Raw genomic sequence first — 21,852 nt, 5'->3', positions numbered from 1 at the left:
GGCTTAAGACAACTTATGCTGTTCAAAAGCGAGATTTATTGGGATATACACTGTTTATATAGAAAATGCATAAAGGGAGGCGTGCTCAGCCTGTCAATCAGGCCTGAGGCAAAGGTAATACCCAAATAAGGCATAGGGCTAGCAATACCTGTTACAAATTTCTATTGCTTTATCTTAACTACATTATTTCTATGTATCATAATAGCATAAAATGGGGAGGGGGGAAAACTAGCAGTAACTAGGTCAAGCTTTTCACCACAAAATGTTCCAACCTGCATGTAAGCTGAGGGCCCACCAAGGTGTTAAAGAGGGCATACCAAGGTGTTAAAATTCAACAGGACATGTCTTAAAAGCTAATTGGTTCTGGCTATAGTTGCTAGGGTCTTAGATGTTATCTCACTTCTCCAAGCTATCTGGTTGAAAACTTCTAAGTTTTTTCAATTTCTTGTGGTGAGCTATTTCCTTTGAGCTCTGGCTTATGCTAAACCGCATAAAGACAGGAGAGAAAAATGTCTCAGAAACTTCAATTTTGCTCTAGATCCATGCAGCTTCCCACAGCCAGGAGTAACCCCTGAGTGTCACCGGGTGTGGCCCAAAAAACAAACAAAAAAAAAAGATATTCTTCTAAACAATTTGCCAGCTATTATATTTTAAGGCACTTTTTTGTTGATTCAGCTGAATTTTTTGCATGTTTTATATATACCTGCCTTTTCTTGACTTTGTCTTCCCCATTTTTTGTTTTTTTGTTTTTTTGTTTGTTTTTGTTTTTGTTTTTGGGCCACACCCTGTGACGCTCAGGGGTTACTCCTGGCTATGCGCTCAGAAGTTGCTCCTGGCTTCTTGGGGGACCATATGGGACGCCGGGGGATCGAACCGCGGTCCGTCCTAGGCTAGCGCAGGCAAGGCAGGCACCTTACCTCCAGCGCCACCGCCCGGCCCCTTCCCCATATTTTTTTTTTGTCCTTCCTTTTTTCTTCCTAGTCCATAACATTTTATTTGTAGGAATCCTTTCTTTACATTTGGGAGATATTTTAGCTTTTGAATTTCTATTGCTTGTAGAAGTATATTTGGTTTTATATGTTTTTTAATTATTGTAATTAATGTTTTTATATCTTCATTTTGATTTCATGAAGGTTTTGCTTAGGGTTTGTAGGTTATACATACTGTTACATTCTTTATTATTGTTGTTTACTTAAAAGGGGGAATTGTAGAGTATTTTTGTATTTATTTTATGTATTGTATTTATTTTGTATTTATTCTATTTGTTCTTTGTCATCCCACCTGAACTTTCCATGCCACAGTGCTCAGGGGTTACTCCTGACTCTGCACTCAGGAATCACTCTGGTAGGATCAAGGACCCTAGGGAATCTGGGGATCAAACTCAGGCTGGATGCTTGCAACACAAGCACCTCATCTGCTGTACCCTGGCCCCTCCAAGCTTTTGATTTTTTTATATACAGATTTTTCCCAAATTTATATTTGGAGGGGCCGGGCGGTGGCGCTAGAGGTAAGGTGCCTGCCTTGCCTGCGCTAGCCTTGGATGGACCACGGTTCGATCCCCCGGTGTCCCATATGGTCCCTCAAGCCAGGAGCGACTTCTGAGTGCAATAGCCAGGAGTAACCCCTGAGCGTCACCGGGTGTGACCCAAAAACCAAAAAAAAAAAAAAAAAAAAAATTTATATTTGGAAAAGATCTTATCTTTTATTCTCTCTCTTTCTCCCTAATATTTTGTGAAGGATATTGCACAGAGATGACAAATGAGGACTGAAAGAAGCAAGGATACGAGAGGACCTTTGAGGGAGATCCGATGAGGAAGAAAGTAATTGGAACTGTAAAAGAGGAAGCCCTCTCTCTGGAAGGTAGTGCCTGTTGGTCTTCCCTCATCCAGTTTGCCAAAGATCCATCTGTTTCATCCACATACTCATAGCAATTTCTCCCTTTGTTGATCTGAGTTTAGAAAAGGAAGTTAAGAGGTTTATTATTATTATTATTATTATTATTATTATTATTATTATTATTATTATTATTTTTAGGTCACACCTGGCAACACACAGGGGTTATTCCTGGCTCTATGCTTAGAAATTGTTCCTGGCAGGCTCGGGGGACCATATGGGATGCCAGCATTCAAACCACCGTCCTTCTGCATGCAAGGCAGAGTCCCCCAGTTTAATGCTGTTGATTGAACCATGTCATAAGGATTATTTGACTTGTTCTTATGGCCCCCATATGCGCCAATAACACCACGTGGCATTGTTCCATCTTGGCATAGGCACATTAAAATGGAAAAATACTATACATACAAATAAGATCTTATCTAATAGAGATTGGAACACACAAATCTTGTAGGGACCTTACACCCTGAACATTAACATAACGACCTGGCACAGGCCTCAGAAGAATGGGCATTTTCCATTCACCCCTGAACCAGGGAAGCCATCCACAAAACATCCAAGTTTGTCTATAACATCACCTGGAAGCAATCCTCTACCATGGAAGACCCTACCACTGCTCAGACATCGACCTGCTCAAGAGACTTCCCTTAACACTGAGAAGACTTAACAACAACAACGACATGCTTACAGGACAGGGCTCTCTGCATTGCCCTTTAATTGTGAGGTAAAACTAGAGGATGCTCCACATCCTGACTTTAATGTAGGATATGCAAATTCCAGGATCTTTAATACAGAAACATAATACCAACAACAGAAACTATGTGAAAAATAAAAGTGTGTTGGCACTACAGACAATGTCTTGGATTGGACAATCTAGCTTGCCTGGAGCCTAGAGTTGGTCTTATGCCAGGAAACTTCATGGGTAGGGTCTCTTTGTATTTAGGCCAAGGTTATTCCTTTCCATGCCCCTCATATTTTGGTGGGCCTATGCAAACAACAATTGCCACTCTAACACCGTTTTTACTGTGCTCCTTTGACTCTAATCCTTAAAAAAACCAGCTTAAACTTTTGAGGTTAACTTAAACTAATATGCATGTAAATGGAAATTTAAAAAAACACTATGCCTCTAATGTCTAAGGAGTTACATAAGTTTTGTGGCTTTAGATTGCCTTAAGGGACAAAGTAATTGTACATGGATTCTGTTTTATTTATCTTAATGTTCTTTGGCTGAAAGTTCAAAGTTAAGATATCAGCAAGGGAACTTCTTCTGAGAATTCTGTTTATGGGTGATTATCCTTCCACTGTAACTTTACTTTGTCCTCTTTCTCTGCATCTTTGTTCTCATAATTAAAAATTAAAAAAAAAAAACCCAAGATAGACACAAATGAGGAAATGCTTATGGTCTGGAGGGCTTCCAGACTATGGACTGAACGCTCACCAACTTCCCCCTTTGATCTTTATTTTTCAGACTCTATCCACCTGGTGGGGCAAATGGAGTTAAAGGATGAAAGTTCTTTTTTTTAGAGCATGAATAATAATTTTTATTATAAAATAAAATAATTTTTAATTTAAATTTTTTTATTTTTTTAAATTTTATTTAACCAACTTTATTACATACATGATTGTATTTGGGTTTCAGTCATCACCAGTGCAACATTCCCATCACCAATGTCCCAAATCTCCCTCCTCCCCACCCAACCACCGCCTGTTCTTATCCAATGTTTAATTAAGCCTAAGTGGTTCTTCAAAAGGCTTGGAGGAAGGAGACTAGGGCAAAGTTTTTGTTTTGGAGAAACAGCTGTTTTAGCTGTTGAGTGTTTTAACTACACTATGTATTTCTGGATAACCAACCCATTTAGTCATGTGCAAAGCAAATTCTCTACTGGTCATGCAATCATTCTAGCCCCATCCGGTCCCTAATTTATTTACATTTAATATACCTACATGCAAAGTTCCAAGGCTACCAGGGCTGCAGGCTGAGAGGCCCAAAGTTGTCAGGGCTGCAGGCTGGGAGGCCCAAAGCTGTCAGGGCTGCAGGCTGAGAAGCCCAAAGCTGCCTGGGCCCAGTGCTACAAGGCTATCAAGGGCCTGTGAGGTCCAGCTGTGGGTGGTGGCTTTGTGTCTGCTCAAGATGCCAACATATGGCAACTATCTACCCAAAACTCAGAGGAGAAATAGAAACCAAATATACTTTTTATGTTTCCTGGAGTCTGAGGCCTGCCACCATTGCCCAGGGGCTTCAGAGAGGGAATGGGGGATTCACCAGCTAGAGGTGGCCAGAGAGAGCCTGGGATCAAAGAATAGCTACAAAGCAGGCATCTCCAATGATTTATCTTTGTACCCGGTGGACCAGTTGGTGCTCCTAAGTCCTAAGCCACCCTGCAATGATCAAACAACTTTTCCCTTTTTTTTTTTTTGGTTTTTGGGTCACACCCAGTGGTGCTCAGGGGTAACTCCAGGCTCTATGCTCAGAAATCGCTCCTCGCAGGCTCAGTGGACCATATGGGATGCCAGGATTCGAACCACTAACCTTCTGCATGAAAGGCAAATGCCTTACCTCCATGCTTTTCTCCGGCCCCTAACTTTTTCCTTTTATACCCCACATCACTAGGGATCATCTCTAAGGGTGTGTCCAGGTTGAACAAGGTGTATCCAGGTTCAGTAGGGTTATCCAAGGGACGTGTACACTTTAATACTCTATATTATTAAATACTTTACCCAAATACCTTGCTTACAAAGTTGTTCATGATTGGGTATACAGTGCATACCCTCAATGCCCATTTCTCACCACTACTATGCCCAGTTTCCCTCCTGACCTCAGCCTATCTGCCTCTAGGCAGACAATTGACTTTTCTTTCTCTTTTCCATTTTAGACACTGATTTATACTACTGTTAATGAGGGAGAACTACTCATAGAACTTCATTTCACTTTAGCACATAATTACTCTCCAGATTGATAGTGTCAAAAGAGTGGTCTCTTCTTTTATTATTTTATTTTTGTTTTCTTGGGTCACACCGGTGGCATTAGGGGTTACTACAGACTCTGCACTCAGAAATTGCTCCTGGCAGACATGGGGGGACCATATGGGATGCCAGGAATCAAACTGGGGTCTGTTTGGGTTGGCTGCATCAAGGCAAATGCCCTGTCACTATATCATTGCTCCGGCCCAAGAGTGGTCCCTTTTAGGGCCAGAGAGATAGCATGGAGGTAGGGCAATTGCCCTGCATGCAGAAGGGTGGTGGTTCAAATCCCGAATTCCCACATGGTCCCCAGAGCCTGCCAGGAGCGATTTCTCAGTGCAGAGCCAGGAGTAACCCGAGTGCTACCAGGTATGACCCCCCCAAAAAAAAAAAACCAACAAAAGTGGTCCTTTTTGTGCCCTAACTGTACTGCTCCAAAGTGGTGGCAAGCTTCTTACCAATGACTGGTTTTACTAATCCTCATCTCTATTATTCTTGCCATACTATCTTATTTCCCCCCTTATATCCCACAAATTAGTGAGATTCTTTTATGTCTATTCTACTCACTCTGACTCATTTCACTCAGCATAAGACTAGCCACCTCCTTCCACATATAAGCAAATTTCATGATTTCATTTTTCTTAACAGCTACATGGTATTCTGTAAAACTACCCCACACGCCATATCTCCAACCCCAGGTGAACAACTCTAAAGCAGTTACTGCAAGAAACAATCAGAGCCAGACTGAGGGTGAAACACAGATATTCTTGCAATCTTCTACCTCTATGAAGGTACAATTGCCTACCAGAACTGCCTTTTTATTGGGTATGGAGACCACTCCCAGGCCGGGCAGTAAAGACAAATGATGAACAGATAGGTCAGACTATAAGGAGCCAGTCCTGCCCAGGTTTACATGTAACAGTCTGTGTTTTGGTGTAAAACCGAGTTGTAAGCAAACAGATACAAATGAACCAGGGATGATCTTTGGTTTAGGTTAGGGGTCTCAAACTCGCGGCCCGAGGGACGTTTGCGGCCCTCTGTACAACATTTTGTGGGCCTGCTCTTGAGGAATTTTTGTTTTGTTTTGTTTTAGTTGTTTGGGTCACACACCCCCAATATTCAAGGCTTACTACTGATTTTGCACTCAAGGATCACCCCGACTTTGCCTCCTGTGGCCTCAGGTAAATTGAGTTTGAGACCCCTGGTTTAGGTGAACCACTATTGTAAACAAATACAAAGAAACCAGAGATGATCTTTGTTTTGAGTAAAACAAGGTGTAATCTAACAATTATCCCCCCTTTCTTGTTCTAAACATTGAGTCTGGTACATTGTGTTCTACTGTTCTCTGCAGGATGTGGGAACCCCAGATCCAGAATTTACAAAAGTGGTTGTTATTTTGCATAAATATGTAAAATAGGTTGGGAAATTTTAAAAAAATCTTTCACTTGGTAATCAGGAAAAAGATAAGATAGATATAATGTATTTCCATTCAAATTAAACCTGAAACTATGAACACATTCTGTGTCAAACCCCATCACTCTATAGGAGAAAGATCAGAATCATCAGAGTTCCTGTCATCTTCTCACCCAGCACAGCTGCCTCTCCCTCAGGTCTCTGACAAATTCCAATGTGGAGTGTCACACTGTGGCTCTTGCAGAGTAACACAGGGCCATGCCCTCAGTTCTTAGATCAATTTGATGTGGCCTAACTTGGTGGGCTTTTTGCAGCGAGGGTGACTCTGCTCTGAAACTTCTGTGTGCCACCATCTTTAGGGTCTATCCTTCCCATCTACTCAAGCCCTAGTCCAGGGATCTGCTGTATCCAGTGCATCCAGAAGCTGCTGAAGGTGTATTTTGACATCTAGCACCCCATTTGGTCCACCCAGACTTAAATCTACTTACAAAATCAGGAGTCAGACCTGAGCATTGTTATCAGTGCATTCAAATACACAAAAGAGGGGCCGGAGCCATGGCACAAGCAGTAGGGCATCTGCCTTGCATGCGCTAACCTACAACTGCAGTTCAATCCCCCAGTGTCCCACATGGTTCCCCCCCCCAAGCCAGGGGCGATTTCTGAGCACATAGCCAGGAGTAATCCCAGAGTGTCAACAGGTGTGGCCCAAAGAGCAAAAGAAATACACAAAAGAAAAGGACTTACCCAAGGAAATCTGGATGTTTCTATGACTTCATCTTAAACCTGAGATTTTCTACATGAGCCAAACTATCAATTAGTAAATTAACCTGACTGCTATCAATACTTTACCACGGAATGATTCTCTTTAGAGTTTGGCAAACATTTTCATCCATAATATTCCCCGCTGGATTCAAGGAAGAAGAAAATATAAAGAGATCAGAATTCTATCAAGACAATGTTTATTAGTGAACAGAAAAAAATAGCTAGATAATAGCACATTTCTCTGGCCACTGCCTCGGGTATGAGTTTTGTTGGCTGCATTTGTTGTCTGTGGATGCTTCAATGTTATTTACTGTTCTTTAGTCACCTCTGCTTCAAACACAGAGCTCCAAAATTGTGTTTCTTCTAGTGTCTCATTTAATGTCACCTCCAACGGAAGCCTCGTGGACACTTCCTACAAAGATAAGTCTTCCCCCATGTCTTCTGATGTCTTCTGAGACTTGAACTTGTGCTGAATCCTCACCCACGGTCCCTCAAACTCAGGGATTCCTCCAAGTGTATCCACTTGTGTTTGATGTGAAACCTGATGGAACTTGCCCACACTCAACACAAAAATAGGGCTTCTCTCTCATGTGTATCCTGTGTCTGATGAGATGTGACATATCACTGAAGCCTCATCCACTTCAAACATTGGGGTTGTCCAGTGTGTCCTCTGGTTTCTAAAGAGATGTTACCTCTACTGAAACCTTGCCCAAACACTGCAAAATGGCTTCTTCCAAGTGTCCTCTCGTGACTGATGAGACTTGACATATAACTGAAGCCTCACATACACTCCTTGTAAACGTAGGGCCTTGCCTGTGTGTTCTCTGGTGTGCCAGGAGATTTGAACTCATGCTGGAGCCTCGACCACATTCTCTATAAAAATTGGACTTCTCTGTGTCCTCTGCTGTCTGATGAGATATGAACTCACAGTGAAAACTCGCCCACACACTCAACAAACATGGGCCTCTACCCTGTGTGTGTCCTCTTGTGTTTGATGAAATTTGACACATCACTGAAGCCCCGCCCACACTCCCTGCAAACATACGGTTTCTCCCCTGTGTGTATCCTCTGATGTCTGATGAGTTGTGATGTCTGATTGAAACCTCGCCCACACTCCCTGCAAACATAGGGCTTTTCCCCTGTGTGTATCCTCTGGTGTTTGATGAGATTTGAACTCTCACTGAAGCCTCGCCCACAGTCTCTGCAAACATGGGGCTTCTCCCCGGTGTGTGTTCTCTTGTGTTTGATGAGACTTGATACATCACTGAAGCGTCGCCCACACTCACCGCATACATGGGGCTTCTCCCCTGTGTGTGTCCTCTGGTGTCTGATGAGATGTGAACTCTCACCAAAGCCTCGCCCACAGTCTCTGCAAACATGGGGCTTCTCCCCTGTGTGTGTTCTTTTGTGTTTGATGAGACTTGATACATCACTGAAGCCTCGCCCACACTCACTGCAAACATGGGGTTTCTCCCCTGTGTGTGTCCTCTGGTGACTGATGAGATGTGAAGTCTGACTGAAGCCTCGTCCACACTCTCTGCAAACATAAGGCTTTATCCCTGTGTGTGTTCTATTGTGATTGATGAGACCTGATATATCACTAAAGCCTCGCCCACACTCTTTGCAAACATGGGGCTTTTCCCCTGTGTGTGTTCTCTGGTGTCTGATGAGATTTGACTTCTGACTGAAACCTCGCCCACAGTCTCTGCAAACATGGGGCTTCTCCCCAGTGTGTATCCTCTGGTGTGTGATGAGATTTACACTCACACTGAAGCCTCGCCCACACTCTCTACAAACATAGGGCTTCTCCCCTGTGTGTATCCTCTTGTGTTTGATGAGACTTGATATATCACTGAAGCCTCGCCCACACTCCTTGCAAACATGAGGTTTCTCCCTTGTGTGTGTTCTCTGGTGTTTGATGAGATGTGACCTATAATTGAAGACTCGCCCACACTCTCTGCAAACATGGGCCTTCTCCCATTTGTGTTTGCTTTTGTGTTTGATGAGACTTGACCTCACACTGAAGCCTTGCCCACACTCCCTGCTAACATGGGGTTTATCCTCTCTTTGGTGTGCCATGAGATATGACCTCACACTGTAGCTTTGCCCACACTTCCTGTGAACATAAGGCTTCTCCACACTGTGTGTCCCCTGTTGTGCCATGAGATCTGATTCATCTGTGGAGCCCTGCCCAGTCCTTACATGCTTGTCTCTTAAAATTCTTGGCATTCCTATCTCTAGAATTACTTTACCTGAATCCTTTGGATTTTCTTTCTGACTTGGGTTAGTTTTTTCCTCCAATGCCATCTGTTTATCAGAGCTTGCTATTTCACTGCAAAATAATCTAGAAAAGGCTGTTGAAATTCTTTTAAGCCTCAAATTTGTCGACAAAGGTACGGAACTTTCTTTGTGCTTTTGACATTCAAGTATATCATTCCGTGGCTGACATTGGTTCTGGTCACGTAGATAGAAATTCTCTGATTGAGGGTGCTTTCTTGTAGATGTTCCTGAGAGAATACGAGAGGGATGACTACGTTTCATGTGACGACTTAGGAAGTTCTGACTAGAGAAGGTGAGAAAGCAGGAGGGACATGGATGAATTTCTGGCTTTGGATCTGTTAAAAGAAGAAGTTTATGGTTGGATTAGATGCTGTCTGGACCACAGCTGTATCTTCTAATAAAGTCTATTCTCCTAGCTTTCCTTATTTTATTTATAAAGCAAGAAAAATCTTTCATTCTCTGAAAGAGATTGGTGGTATTTTGATTGGTTAGATTTGTGAGACAGAAATGGAGGTTCCAAGAACATACTCCTGATTGTATTCTGGGAAAACTCCTGGCAGGCTTGGAGATCAGTATGGCATGCTGTACTATACCTCTGGCCCCAAAGCAGTATGTTTTGTCATACCATTTACATTCATATATCTTGCAAAATTCAAACTTCATTTCCAAAAATTATGGGTTTTTTTATTTGGGTCAAATCTCAGTGCTCAGGGGTTACTCCCATTATTTTCACTCAGCTAGTATGAGTGGAGGCTGGGAAAGACCATTTAGGTTCACGAGGATTTAATATGGGTGGCTGCATGGAAAGCAAACATCTTACCCACTGTACTATTGCTTCAACCTCTATCCTGAAACTTTTTGACATAAGATCTTAAGTGACCTTTCCATACAAGACACTCTGAAGTCATATAACACTGTTGTGGTTTCTAAAGACAATTTTTCTCCTTAGATGTAATGATACTTGAATTCATAAGGTGCTCATCTTTAGTAACTTCATATAAGCTGGAAGAAATTAATGTCAATGAGAAGTACCTCACTTGGAGTTGTAACAATAGAGGTAGGATAGGAATATGCTTAAAGAGATTACATGTGAATAAATTTGAGTTGAGGGGCTAGATAGCACAGTGGTAGGGTGTTTGCCTTGCACGTAGCCAAACCAGGACTGATGGTGGTTCGATTCCTAGAATCCTTGAGCCTGCCAGGAGTGATTTCTGAGAATAGAGCCAGGAGTAATCCACTGAGCATTGCTGGATGTGACCCGAAATCAAAATAAATAAATAGTTTTAAGTCTTGCAAAATACAAAGTCCTATTTAGTGCCTACAGCTATACTACAAATTTTCTGGTGAATTCCTGGTATGTAGACAATCACAATTCAATCCCTGAAACTATCTGGTCCACCAATCAATGTCAGTAGTGATCCTGAGCAAAAATCCAAGCGTATTCCCTTAATATTAATCGGTTTAGACTAATCTCTCTCTCTCCCATACCCTAAAAGACATATTTAGGAGCAGAACCACAATTCATGAGGTAAGGCCCTAGTTTTCATTCCTGAGCATTGTGTGGCCCTGTGAGCACTCTGGATGTAACCTAGAAACCCCTACAGAATTAAAATGGTGGAAGAAATTTCACATGCAGGTTTAATCCCCAGCTTAACGGGGACCCAACACAAGCACTGCATCTCAACTATGCTCTGATAATCAGTGAGAACCATCAGTGCTGGCCTAGATGCAGGGAGAAAGAAACTGTCCTTCAGTGCTGGATGGAATGCCATCTATTCCAGCCTCTTTGGAAAAACAATGTTGATATTCCTCAAAAAAAACCTGAAAATTAAGATCCCATTTGATTCAGCAATACCACTTCTAAGGATAGACTCAGAAACGCAATATCACAGTGCAAAAATCTCCTCCACACTCCAGTGTTCATTGTAGCACTATTTACAATAGCCAGATCTGGAAATGACCCAGGTGCTTGACAACAGATGACTGGCTAAAGAAACTGTGGTATATATTTACAATAAATACTACGTAGTCAATAAAAAAATTGAAGTCATGGAATTTGCTAACACATGGAAAGACATGGTGATTATGTTCATATTATCGAACAGAGGAGAGGGATAGACAATAATAAAGCTTATCAATGGGATATAATAAACATAAAAAACAATTTTGTACTAATATCAGGACAAAATAGACAATAGAGCCGAGAGAACCAGCCCACAATATCAACCTTGCGAAAAACAATGGTGAAAGAAGCAGAATGCCTGTCTCAGAGACAGACAGGGAGGTGTACAGAGAAATAGGGATATTGGTGGTGGGAAAATGGTATTGGGGAAGGACTGTAAACATTCTACGAAAGAAATCCAAATAAGAACATTTCTGTAACCAGGATACTTAAATTAAAAAATTAAAATAGGGGCTGGTGAGGTGGCGCTAGAGGTAAGGTGTCTGCCTTGCAAGCGCTAGCCAAGGAAGGACGACGATTTGATCCCCCAGCTTCCCATATGGTCCCCCTAAGCCAGGGACAATTTCTGAGCGCTTAGCTAGGAGTAACCCCTGAGCATCAAACAGGTGTGACCAAAAAAAAAAACAAAAACAAAAAATAAATAAATAAATAAATAAATAAATAAATAAATAAAAATTAGAATCAAAGAATTCAGTTAAATGAAACCCGGTGGAATGCAGCAATATGAGTGGGTGAAATGAACCTTATTTTCAGGTAATAAATTCGCTGACAGAATATGCAAGAGATTGGGACATTCACATTAGCTTTTTGCTGGCTCACTCATGAATAGTTTAGAACTACAGATAAAATGTATTTATAAGTGGTCCCGAGAGAAATCAAGACTGAGAAACTCCAGATCATCTGGGACTCAGCATAAAGGGTGGCAAACAGGAACAGGAAAGGTCCTGCACCATTGATCTGGGAGTCTGATGCCCCAACCCAGGGGTCCCATACCATGCCAAGACCAGGAGGATTATCCTACACTCACCTGCAAACATGCCTCTTGGCAGCATCTCCAGGGTTCCATCTTCCAACCAGGTGATCAGCTCAGGCTTTACCTTGCAATGTCCTGCCCAGAAGCACAATTTTTGTGTTAGAAAATGGGAAGAGGACAGAAGCTTGCTCATGATTCTGGGTCTCTACTGAAAGCCACCAAACCATGGAACAGATGAGGAACAGAATCTCTGCACTCCATATGCAAGTTGGTTATTGCACAGATGAGAATAGGTTAAAACGAAATCAGATAGTCTAATTAAGAGGGGTGTATAATACAGTGAGAGTGGGGTCGAAGGGTTAACATGGAGGTAGGGCATTTGCCTTCCATGCAGAAGGATGGTGGTTTGAATCCCGACATCCCAGGTGGTCCCCCAAGCCTGCCAGTTGGGATTTCTGAGCGTAAACCCGGAGTAACCCCTGAGCACTGCTGGGTGTGACCCAAAAACAAAACAACAACAACAAAATACAGTGAGAGGATCTGCGAACACATGGCTGACCTGCATTTGACCTTGGAACCCTCTGTAGTTCCATGTCCCTCGGGAAATAAGCAATGAAGAGCCAAGAGCAAAATAAAGTACTGACAAAATCCAAATGTGTCTCAAAAAAGGAGGCTGGAGGTTGCTGGTCCTGAGTATCTACTGTCCTGCACCGCATTTCAGGTCTTTGAGTAGAGATAGGGACCCTTCAGTCCCTCCCATTGACTCTCATTTCCCAAACCACCCAGATAACTAGTGTGTTTGTGCGAGGGTATTTAAATTCTATCATATATTTCCAGGCAGATTGGACCTAGTACTTCTTTCTCCTAAAAAATGATAGCTCAAAACCTAGGTGAACAAACCAATGAATTACTTTGCAATATTTTATCATATTCAGATAACCTGATGTTTAGGAAAATCATCTCTAAAGCAGATATGTCTCTAGCCACATTTTACAGAACAAGTTCAATAGATCACTTTCTGAAACACCCTGTAACTCCAGCATTTCAAGCCATTAAATGCAAAGAAAAATGAGGAAACTAAGGAAGAAACCTTCAGCTGGGATATGGAGGAATATCCTGGCAAATTTCCAAGTCCATCAATATGCATGAGCCTTATAGATGAGGACCTAAAATAAACACTTAATGTTTTAGCATCAGAAATCAAGAAGTCACTAGGCAGCAAACTTAAAAAAAAAAAAAAAAAAAACCTATACATCAGAGCCAGTGTAATAGCACAACTGTAGGGCGGTTGCCTTACACTCAGCCTACCTGGGATGGACCCAGTCAGGCTCAATACCTGGCATCCCATATAGTCCCCCAAGCTTGCCAGGATCAATGTCTGAGTACAGAGCACAAGTAATCCCTGAGCACTACCAAGTGTGGCCCAAAAGCACGAGAGCACAGCAGTAAGGTGTTTGCCTTGCATGCAGCCGATTCAGCACAGGCGGTGGTTCAAATCCCAGAATCCCATATGGTCCCCATGCCTGCCAGGAGCAATTTTGAGCACAGAGCCATGAGTAAGCCGCCAGGTGTTACCCGAAAAACAAAACAAAATAAAAATAATAATCTATACATGAACAATTTAACCACTCAAAGAACTTACAGAAAATGAGAGAATCCATACAAATGAAACTGAAAGATGAAAAAACAAGTTGGCGGGGCCGGAGAGATAGCATGGAGGTAAGGCGTTTGCCTTTCATGCAGGAGGTCATTGGTTCGAATCCCGGTGCCCCATATGGTCCCCTGTGCCTGCCAGGAGCAATTTCTGAGCCTGGAGCCAGGAATAACCCCTGAGCACTGCCAGGTGTGACCCAAAAACCAAAAAAAAAAAAAAAAAAAAAAAAAAAACAAGTTGGCAAGCTATCATAGCTAGAACTCTAAGATAGATGATTGTGTTGACAAACTGACAAATTACAAAATATTGATAAAGAAGTCAAAAAAGGAAAGGAGAGACAAAATATTGGAAGAAAATGTAGAAAAGAAATTGTAGAAAATGTAATGAAGAGGCTGGAGAGGTGGTGCTAGAGGTAATATGTCTGCCTTGCAAGCACTAGCCAAGGAAGGACCGCAGTTTGATCCCCGGGCATCCTATATGGTCCCCCCCCCCAAAGCCAGGGGTGATTTCTGAGGGCTTAGCCAGGAGTAACCACTGAGCATCAAATGGGTGTGGCCAAAAAAAAAAAAAGAAAAGAAAAGAAAATGTAATGAACAAAGTCAAAAGAAATAATCTCCAATTTATAGGAATACCAGTTGAGAGGAAAATGAAGAGGGAAAATAAGGAGTAAGGGAAATAATACCAGAGAACTTTCCCAATCTCTGAAAAGAGGCTGCTGTACAAATACAAGAGGCAAACAGAGAGCCAAACAAAATAGATCTCAAAAGAACACCACACCAAACATATAGTAATCCAAATTGGGGGAAAAAAACAATGAGAGAGATGGACTCTTTAAAGCAGTAAGAGAGAACCCTAAGTTTAAAGAACCTAAGAATCAAACCAGATAATCTTTAAAACAATCCAGGCAAGATAAGAAAGAATGGGGCATTTTCCCTAGCTTGGGGGGGGGGGGGGGGTGCTGGGAGGCTTGGCAGGCCTCCAGCCGTTCCCCTTTTACCCCTGGACTCTAGGCCAGGCCTGAGTGCTACCTAGGGTGGCCTGCTGTGGGTTCCAGGTGGACTCTATTGGGGTCTCCAGGATTCCCCCACCTCCCTACTCTAGGGATGAGGATCAGAGAAAGGGGCCGGGCAGATAGCTGGCTTCCAGTGCTTTGATCCTGGAGAGCAGCTCTTCCCAGGTATGGGGTTAGGGGACACCCCAGACCGCAGGCATTTTCCCTAGCTTTGGGGGTGCTGGGAGGCTTGGCAGGCCTCCAGCTGTTCCCTTATTTCCCCCTGGACTCTAAGCCCAGCCTGAGTGCCACCTCGGGTGGCCTGCTGTGGGTTCCAGGTGGACTCTATTAGGGGTCTCCAGGCTTCCCCCCTCCCTACTCTAGGGAGAAGGAGCAGAGGGAGGGGCCGGGCAGATAGCTGGCTTCCAGTGCCATTCCCCTGTTTCCTCCCCTACTCCAGGTCTTCCCTGGTTGCCGGCCCAGGTGGACTCTATCGTGGTCCTCAGGCTTTCCCCCTTTCTCTCCCGACACTAAGTGGGGGACACATGGGGTGGATGGCGGGCCGATGCAGCACTGGTGTATGTCAGGACATTACGTCATGACATTCACTGGTGGTTTTTTTCTCATTGGTCTCCATTTCAAAAACTGTGCGGGGGCGCTATATATATTTAAAATAAAATGCAAGGATGGACTTTTAGTTTGGGAAGAGACTATTTCGGGTGCGGGGTACCATATATTTTCAAAATAAAAATGAGAGGATGGACTCTCAGGCTGGGAAGAGGCCAGTACTCTTTACCTACTTGTTTACTCTCAACAGCCTCTTGGCCTCTTCTTTTATTGTGTAACTGTGGTTGCTACCATACTAGGTTTCTGATTAGTTCCTATAAACGGTGACAACTGAGTCCACTGTCTTAAGCTAGATTGTTTATTTTCCCTACTTTTTATCTTTTTTCCTCTTTGTGAACTGTTCAATAAGGTATTTTGGTGAAAGAGTCCCTCTCCATCTTTCCTTCCCTTTGTTATTTGTTAAATAAGGAAGTTTGTAGTAGTGTCCCTTCATTTAATGTTTATATAAGAACCAAGTCAATTGGATTGTTGAACTTGTTCTAGCATCCCCATAGGCACCAATCTTGCCATGTGATACTGTTCTTCCTTTGCATAGGCACATTAAAATGGGAAATTCTATACAAACACGTTATTATAGAGATAGGAACACGCAAATTTTCTTAAATGGTGACAATTGTGTTCACTGTCTTAAGTTAGATTGTTTATTTTCCCCACTTTTTATCTTTTTTTTCTCTTTGTGAACTGTTCAATAAGGAATGTTGGTGATGGGGCCGGAGAGATAGCATGGAGGTAAGGCGTTTGCCTCTCATGCAGGAGGTCATCGGTTCGAATCCCGGCGTCCCATATATGGTCCTCCCGTGCCTGCCAGGAGCAATTTCTGAGCCTGGAGCCAGGAATAACCCCTGAGCACTGCCGGGTGTGACCCAAAAACCACAAAAAAAAAAAAAAAAAAAAAAAGGAATGTTGGTGAAAGAGTCCCTCAGTTTAAAGCTTATGTTTGAAACAGGAAATGGGGATTGTTGGACTTGTTCTTGAAGCCCCCTTATGCGCTGATAACGCCAGGTGGCATTATTCCTTGTTTGAATGGGCATATTAAAATGATGAATACTATATATACAAATAAGTTCTTATGTCCCCTGTTTGTGACGTCAGGCTGGGAAAATCCATGAAACTATGCCTGCCAACTGTGAAAAACTGTGAGTGCTGCCTGTGTGTGTCTGTCTACTGTCCTCTTGCGTGAACCTCTTGGGAGTGGGCCGAAAAGAGGCTGCAGAAAACTCGCTCTCCCAGAGGCCAATTCCAGGATGGGACTCCATAGCATGAAGACCGGCTATGCTTTGCAGTAGCCGGGTCCCCTGTTTGTGACATCAGGCTGGAAAAATCCACGAAACTACGCCTGCCCAGTGGGGCCCAAATGTGAAAAACTGTGAGTGCTGCCTGTGTATGTCTGTCTACTGTCCTCTTGCGTGAACCTCTTGGGAGTGGGCCAAAAAGAGGCTCCACTTCGCTAAGCGGCTGTGCACTCTTTCTAAGAAAAGAACACCATCGCAACAGATATACAGACTTAATGCAATCCCTCTAAAGACACACATGACATTCTTCAAAGAAGTGGATCAAACACTTATGAAATTCATCTGGAACAATAAACACCCTTGGATAGCTAAAACACTCCTAGGGAAAAAGAAAATGGGAGGCATTACTTTCCCCAACTTTAAACTGTACTACAAAGCAATAGTTATCAAAACAGCATGGTATTGGAATACATATACACAATGGAATGTTATGCAGCAGTCAGGAGAGATGAAGTCATAAAATTTTCCTATACATGGATGTACATGGAATCTGTCATGCTGAGTGAATTAAGTCAGAGAGAGAGAGAGATGCAGAATAGTCTCATTCATCTATGGGTTTTAAGAAAAATAAAAGTCATTTTTGCAACAATCCTCAGAGACAATGAGAGGAGGGCTGGAACTTCCGGCTCACTTCATGAAGTTCACCACAAAGACTGGTGAGTGCAGTTATAGAAATAACTACACAGAGAACTACCATAATCATGTGAATGAATGAGGGAACTGGAAAGGCTGTCTGGAATACAGGTGGGGGTGGGTGGGATGGAGGGAGATTTGAGACATTGGTGGTGGGAATGTTGCACTGGTGAAGAGGGGTGTTCTTTACATGACTGAAACCTAATCACAATCATATTTGTAATCAACATGTTTAAATAAAGAAAAAAAAATTTAGGGCCCGGAGAGATAGCACAGTGGCGTTTGCCTTGCAAGCAGCCAATCCAGGACCAAAGGTGGTTAGTTCGAATCCCGGTGTCCCATATGGTCCCCCGTTCCTGGCAGGAGCTATTTCTGAGCAGATAGCCAGGAGCAACCCCCGAGCACCGCCGGGTATGACCCAAAAACCAAAAAAAAAAAAAAAAAATTTAAAACAATGTAAAGTTGGGGAGACCAGAATGATAGATAGCACAGTGGTAGGGCATTTCCCTTGCATGTGGCTGACCCAGGACAAATCTCGGTTCAATCCCTCCCATCCCATATGGTCCCCCGAGCCAGGAGCGATTTCTGAAGGCATAGCCAGGAGTAACTCCTGAGCATCACCAGGTGTGGCCCCAAAACCAAAAAAAAAAGTTGAACCCATCTGAAAAATAAATCAGAGGCTGGAGGATTGAATAATTTAGGGTGGGGCTTAAATTTTGGCTCAGTAGAATCACATCCCCTGTTGAACGCAGATCCCAGAATGATCCTGGCTTCTCCCTGTCACCCTATGATGTGGCCCACAGCAGTATTCTAGAGAAGCACTCACCTACTACCTGCAGATGCTCATAAGTCTCCAGCATCACGTCTCTGTAGAGCTTCCGCTGAGAGGTATCCAAGCACACCCATTCCTCTGGGGAGAAGCTCACAGCCACAGCAGCGAAGGTCAAAGTGTCCTAAGCACATAAAGAAGGGATTTAGGGCCAAACCTCACCCAGAGCCCTGGAGAAAGGACATGACCAGCTCACCCTCAGGTCCTAGAGGGGCTCGCTCCTTTCCATAGGCACCCAAAAGGAAAGGCCACCAGACATCATACTAGAAAGCCAGATCAGCCAAAACGATATGTGGACAGTATTCTTGAAAATTGATGGAAGTGCTGCTTTGCACACACCACCGAGGGACTACCCCTGCACTAGATTCACTGAGCACTGGTGGCTGAAACAACTGACAACAGTCAAAAAAATAGCTGAAACCACAATTCTGATTGTGGCTCAAAATTCTAAACACAGGGGCTGGTGAGGTGGTGCTAGAGGTAAGGTGTCTACCTTGCAAGTGCGAGCCAAGGAAGAACCGCGGTTCGATCCCCCCCACCCCGCGTCCCATATGGTCCCTCCAAGCCAGGGGCAATATCTGAGCGCTTAGCCAGGAGTAACCCCTGAGCATTAAACAGGTGTGGCCCGAAAAACAAACAAACAAACAAACAAAAAATTCTAAACACACACTAGCCCCTCTTGCCCCCAGATCTTATCTCTGCCCAGCATAGAAGCAGTAAGAAGGTAAATTCATGATCCAGTGTGTTAAGCACACTTTTGCTCTGGGTTGTCAGCACTCAAAATTCACTCGCAAAAAAATCCCTCCTGGTGCAGGTCTAAATGACCCAATATCCAGAAAAAAATGCTTTCCAGAAAGATCCTTTGTTCCTTTTCCCCAATTAGCACCACAAGCCACAGGGCTGCAGGCAAGGATGCTTTGGAAATGCCACTGGTTTACTGAGGAAAAAATGTGACTTCAGGGGCCGGGCGGTGGCGCAAGAGGTAAGGTGCCTGCCTTGCCTGCGCTAGCCTTGGACGGACCACAGTTCGATCCCCCTGCGTCCCATATGGTCCCCCAAGCCAGGAGCAACTTCTGAGCGCATAGCCAGGAGTAACCCCTGAGCATTACCGGGTGTGGCCCAAAAACCAAAAAAAAAAAAAAATGTGACTTCAGGGAAGTGCCTGACTCCACAGAGGAAAGGACAAAGGGCTAAGATGCATATCCTGGGACCTGAGCAACAGTGCCAGGAAGGGTGCAGGCAGGCACAACCTAGGATCAATCCCAGGCACAGGCTAGTATGTTCTGATGCTGTTGGGAGCAAACCCTTTTGTAGAGTTAAGGATAGTCCCTGAGTACAGCCAAAGAGTTCAAAATGCAATAAAAAAAGAAAGAAAGAAAGAAAGAAAGAAAGAAAGAAAGAAAGAAAGAAAGAAAGAAAGAAAGAAAGAAAGAAAGAAAGAAAGAAAGAAAGAAAGAAAGAAAGAGGAGGGAGGGAGGGAGGGAAGGAGGGAGGGAGGGAGGAGGGAGGGAGGGAGGGAGGGAGGGAGGGAGGAAGGAAGGAAGGAAGGAAGGAAGGAAGGAAGGAAGGAAGGAAGGAAGGAAGGAAGGAAGGAAGGAAGGAAGGAAGGAAGGAAGGAAGGAAGGAAGGAAGGAAAAAAGGAAAGAAAGAAAGAAAGAAAGAAAGAAAGAAAGAAAGAAAGAAAGAAAGAAAGAAAGAAAGAAAGAAAGAAAGAAAGAAAGAAAGAAAGAAAGAAAGAAAGAAAGAAAGAAAGAAAGAAAGAAAGAAAGAAAGAGAAAAAGAAAGCAAGCAAGCAGACACAGGACAGCAACAAGTATCCAAAACAAAAATCAAACTGAACCCAGAGGGAAATGCACATGTAGGAAAGGACCTGGCTCAATTCTTTCAGCTAAGGCAGAAAATTCTTCAGCAGGATCCCAGAGATAGGGACCCAAGGGACTGTCTGCCAATCACTCAGGGAGGATCCTGAGTGATACAGGAAAGAGACTTGGGCACAGGGGTCATCCTGCCATCTGGAAGCAGCAGCAAAATACAAAAGATCATTGTGCTGGAACAAGAAGATAATTTGCAAAAAAAAAGAGGAAGATAATTTGCTGCATGACTGCCATGAAAGCGCAGTCCAGGCTTAATCCTTGACACCACATATAGAGAGCAGAGCCAGAAGAATGCCCTTTCAGCTGTTTTGCTATAAAATAGAAAGAAATCAAATGTTTTCCCTGTGTGAGGTAGGAATTGATGCATCCTGGCAGAAATACTGGGGTCAAGGTCTCCATCGTCGGCATATCTGGGTCCAGTAACCTGGCATCCAAAAGGTTCTTAGACCTGCCAGGGGTGAACTAAATCTGAAGATGCCTAATCACCAGCTGGCAGGGAACCAATTAAAAACAACAAGATTAAAAGAACACAAAGGGATAAAAGTGGCCTCAACCTGCAGAGACCGGAGTCCCTCACAGGAGTGCCAACAGCCACACCCTGTCACCAGATTCCATCCTAAAACATCTCTGGTTTCCACAGGTCCGGGAGGGATTGCAGGCTTGTCTCCCTCTCCTGTCCTCTCAGAGCCCACACTGCCCCCTTACCTGGGAACAGGACGTCAGACGGTGAGGCCCCATCTTCTAAGCCTGGATTATTCCCAAAGAGCAGCTGCAAGGCCCATTGCACAAAGTCCTAGAGAAAAGACACAGCCATGTGTAACAAGGATGAGCACAAACACTGCCCAGCTGCTTCCTGCTGGGTCTTGCTTGATCCTAGTCAGATCTGCACATCTGAACCAGGCATCCAGCCTCTGCTAATTTGTGAGGGAACAGGTGGAAAGTGCCCAAACAGCCTGTCCACCAAATCATCCTAATAGCTACAGCACTTCCTAAGGAGTATGAAGTAAACTAAGTCTGCACTCAGAGCTTCTAGATTAAAATCTACTTTATAGGATCAAGAGATCTTTGGGAGAGGAAACAATAGCACAGAGGGGAAGGCATTTGCCCTGCAGGCAGCTGATCCAAATTATATCCTTGGGGATGGACCTACAGGCCCCTGACCTTACTGGGTCTGGCCCAACACTGAATTGCACAAACTATATTGCATAAAATTCCCCCTTTTCGGGGCTGGAGAGATAGCATGGAGGTAAGGCGTTTGCCTTTCATGCAAGAGGTCATCGGTTCAAATCCCAGCGTCCCATATGGTCCCCCGTGCCTGCCAGGAGCAATTTCTGAGCATGGAGCCAGGAGTAACCCCTGAGCACTGCCGGGAGTGACCCAAAAAAACCACAAAAAAAAAAAAAAAAAAAAAAAATTCCCCCTTTTCAAAAAAACCAAACTTTCCAAAGTAATAAACTTACCACAAAAGCTAGTGTTAGCTCTACACTGGATATCTGACCCACAAAGACCATGGGAGAAGGCAGTAAGGCAAGAGAGAGGAGTATATTCCAGCACACCTCTAGCAAACAGTGACTCTCATGGGACTGCAGGCCCTTTTATTGGGTTGCTCGGGCTTCAACCTAGGAGTAAAAGTATAGGCTCTTAGTACATGCTACATCAGCCAGGTTGAAACTAGTTGGTTAAAGTAGTAGAGCCAACCTTCAGCAC

The 21,852-nt window shown here is 43.6% G+C and overlaps 4 protein-coding genes across 6 annotated transcripts in view; 3 read left to right on the top strand and 1 right to left on the bottom strand.

Moving 5' to 3' along the window:
• The window catches only part of LOC126000517 (28S ribosomal protein S21, mitochondrial-like), a 390,936-nt gene that overhangs the window by 9,864 nt on the left and 359,220 nt on the right, over positions 1 to 21,852 (top strand). The window lies entirely within an intron of this gene.
• Positions 1 to 21,852, top strand: part of LOC126000509 (histone-lysine N-methyltransferase PRDM9-like) — a 770,602-nt gene that overhangs the window by 504,180 nt on the left and 244,570 nt on the right. The gene's annotated exons all lie outside the window — the stretch shown is intronic.
• Positions 1 to 21,852, top strand: part of LOC126000518 (histone-lysine N-methyltransferase PRDM9-like) — a 322,719-nt gene that overhangs the window by 116,873 nt on the left and 183,994 nt on the right. The window lies entirely within an intron of this gene.
• The window catches only part of LOC126000506 (histone-lysine N-methyltransferase PRDM9-like), a 160,501-nt gene that overhangs the window by 55,391 nt on the left and 83,258 nt on the right, over positions 1 to 21,852 (bottom strand). Inside the window, exons 6-9 of one of the 2 annotated variants that reach the window (XM_049767756.1) lie at positions 20,851 to 20,938; positions 18,269 to 18,395; positions 12,300 to 12,380; positions 8,133 to 9,644 (exon numbers count right to left, since the gene is read on the bottom strand). In XM_049767756.1, the coding sequence (XP_049623713.1) occupies positions 8,133 to 9,644; positions 12,300 to 12,380; positions 18,269 to 18,395; positions 20,851 to 20,883 (1,753 nt within the window). In that variant the 5' untranslated portion in view covers positions 20,884 to 20,938. Of the gene's footprint in view, positions 1 to 7,209; positions 9,645 to 12,299; positions 12,381 to 18,268; positions 18,396 to 20,850; positions 20,939 to 21,852 lie in introns of those variants that run through there. The other variant, XM_049767755.1, reaches the window with a different exon arrangement.

The sequence above is a fragment of the Suncus etruscus genome, assembly GCF_024139225.1.
Source record: "Suncus etruscus isolate mSunEtr1 chromosome X unlocalized genomic scaffold, mSunEtr1.pri.cur SUPER_X_unloc_1, whole genome shotgun sequence".
Taxonomy (NCBI): Eukaryota; Metazoa; Chordata; class Mammalia; order Eulipotyphla; family Soricidae; genus Suncus; species Suncus etruscus.
The sequence above is the reverse complement of the archived record's forward strand: the minus strand, read 5'-3'. Positions and strand labels throughout refer to the sequence as shown.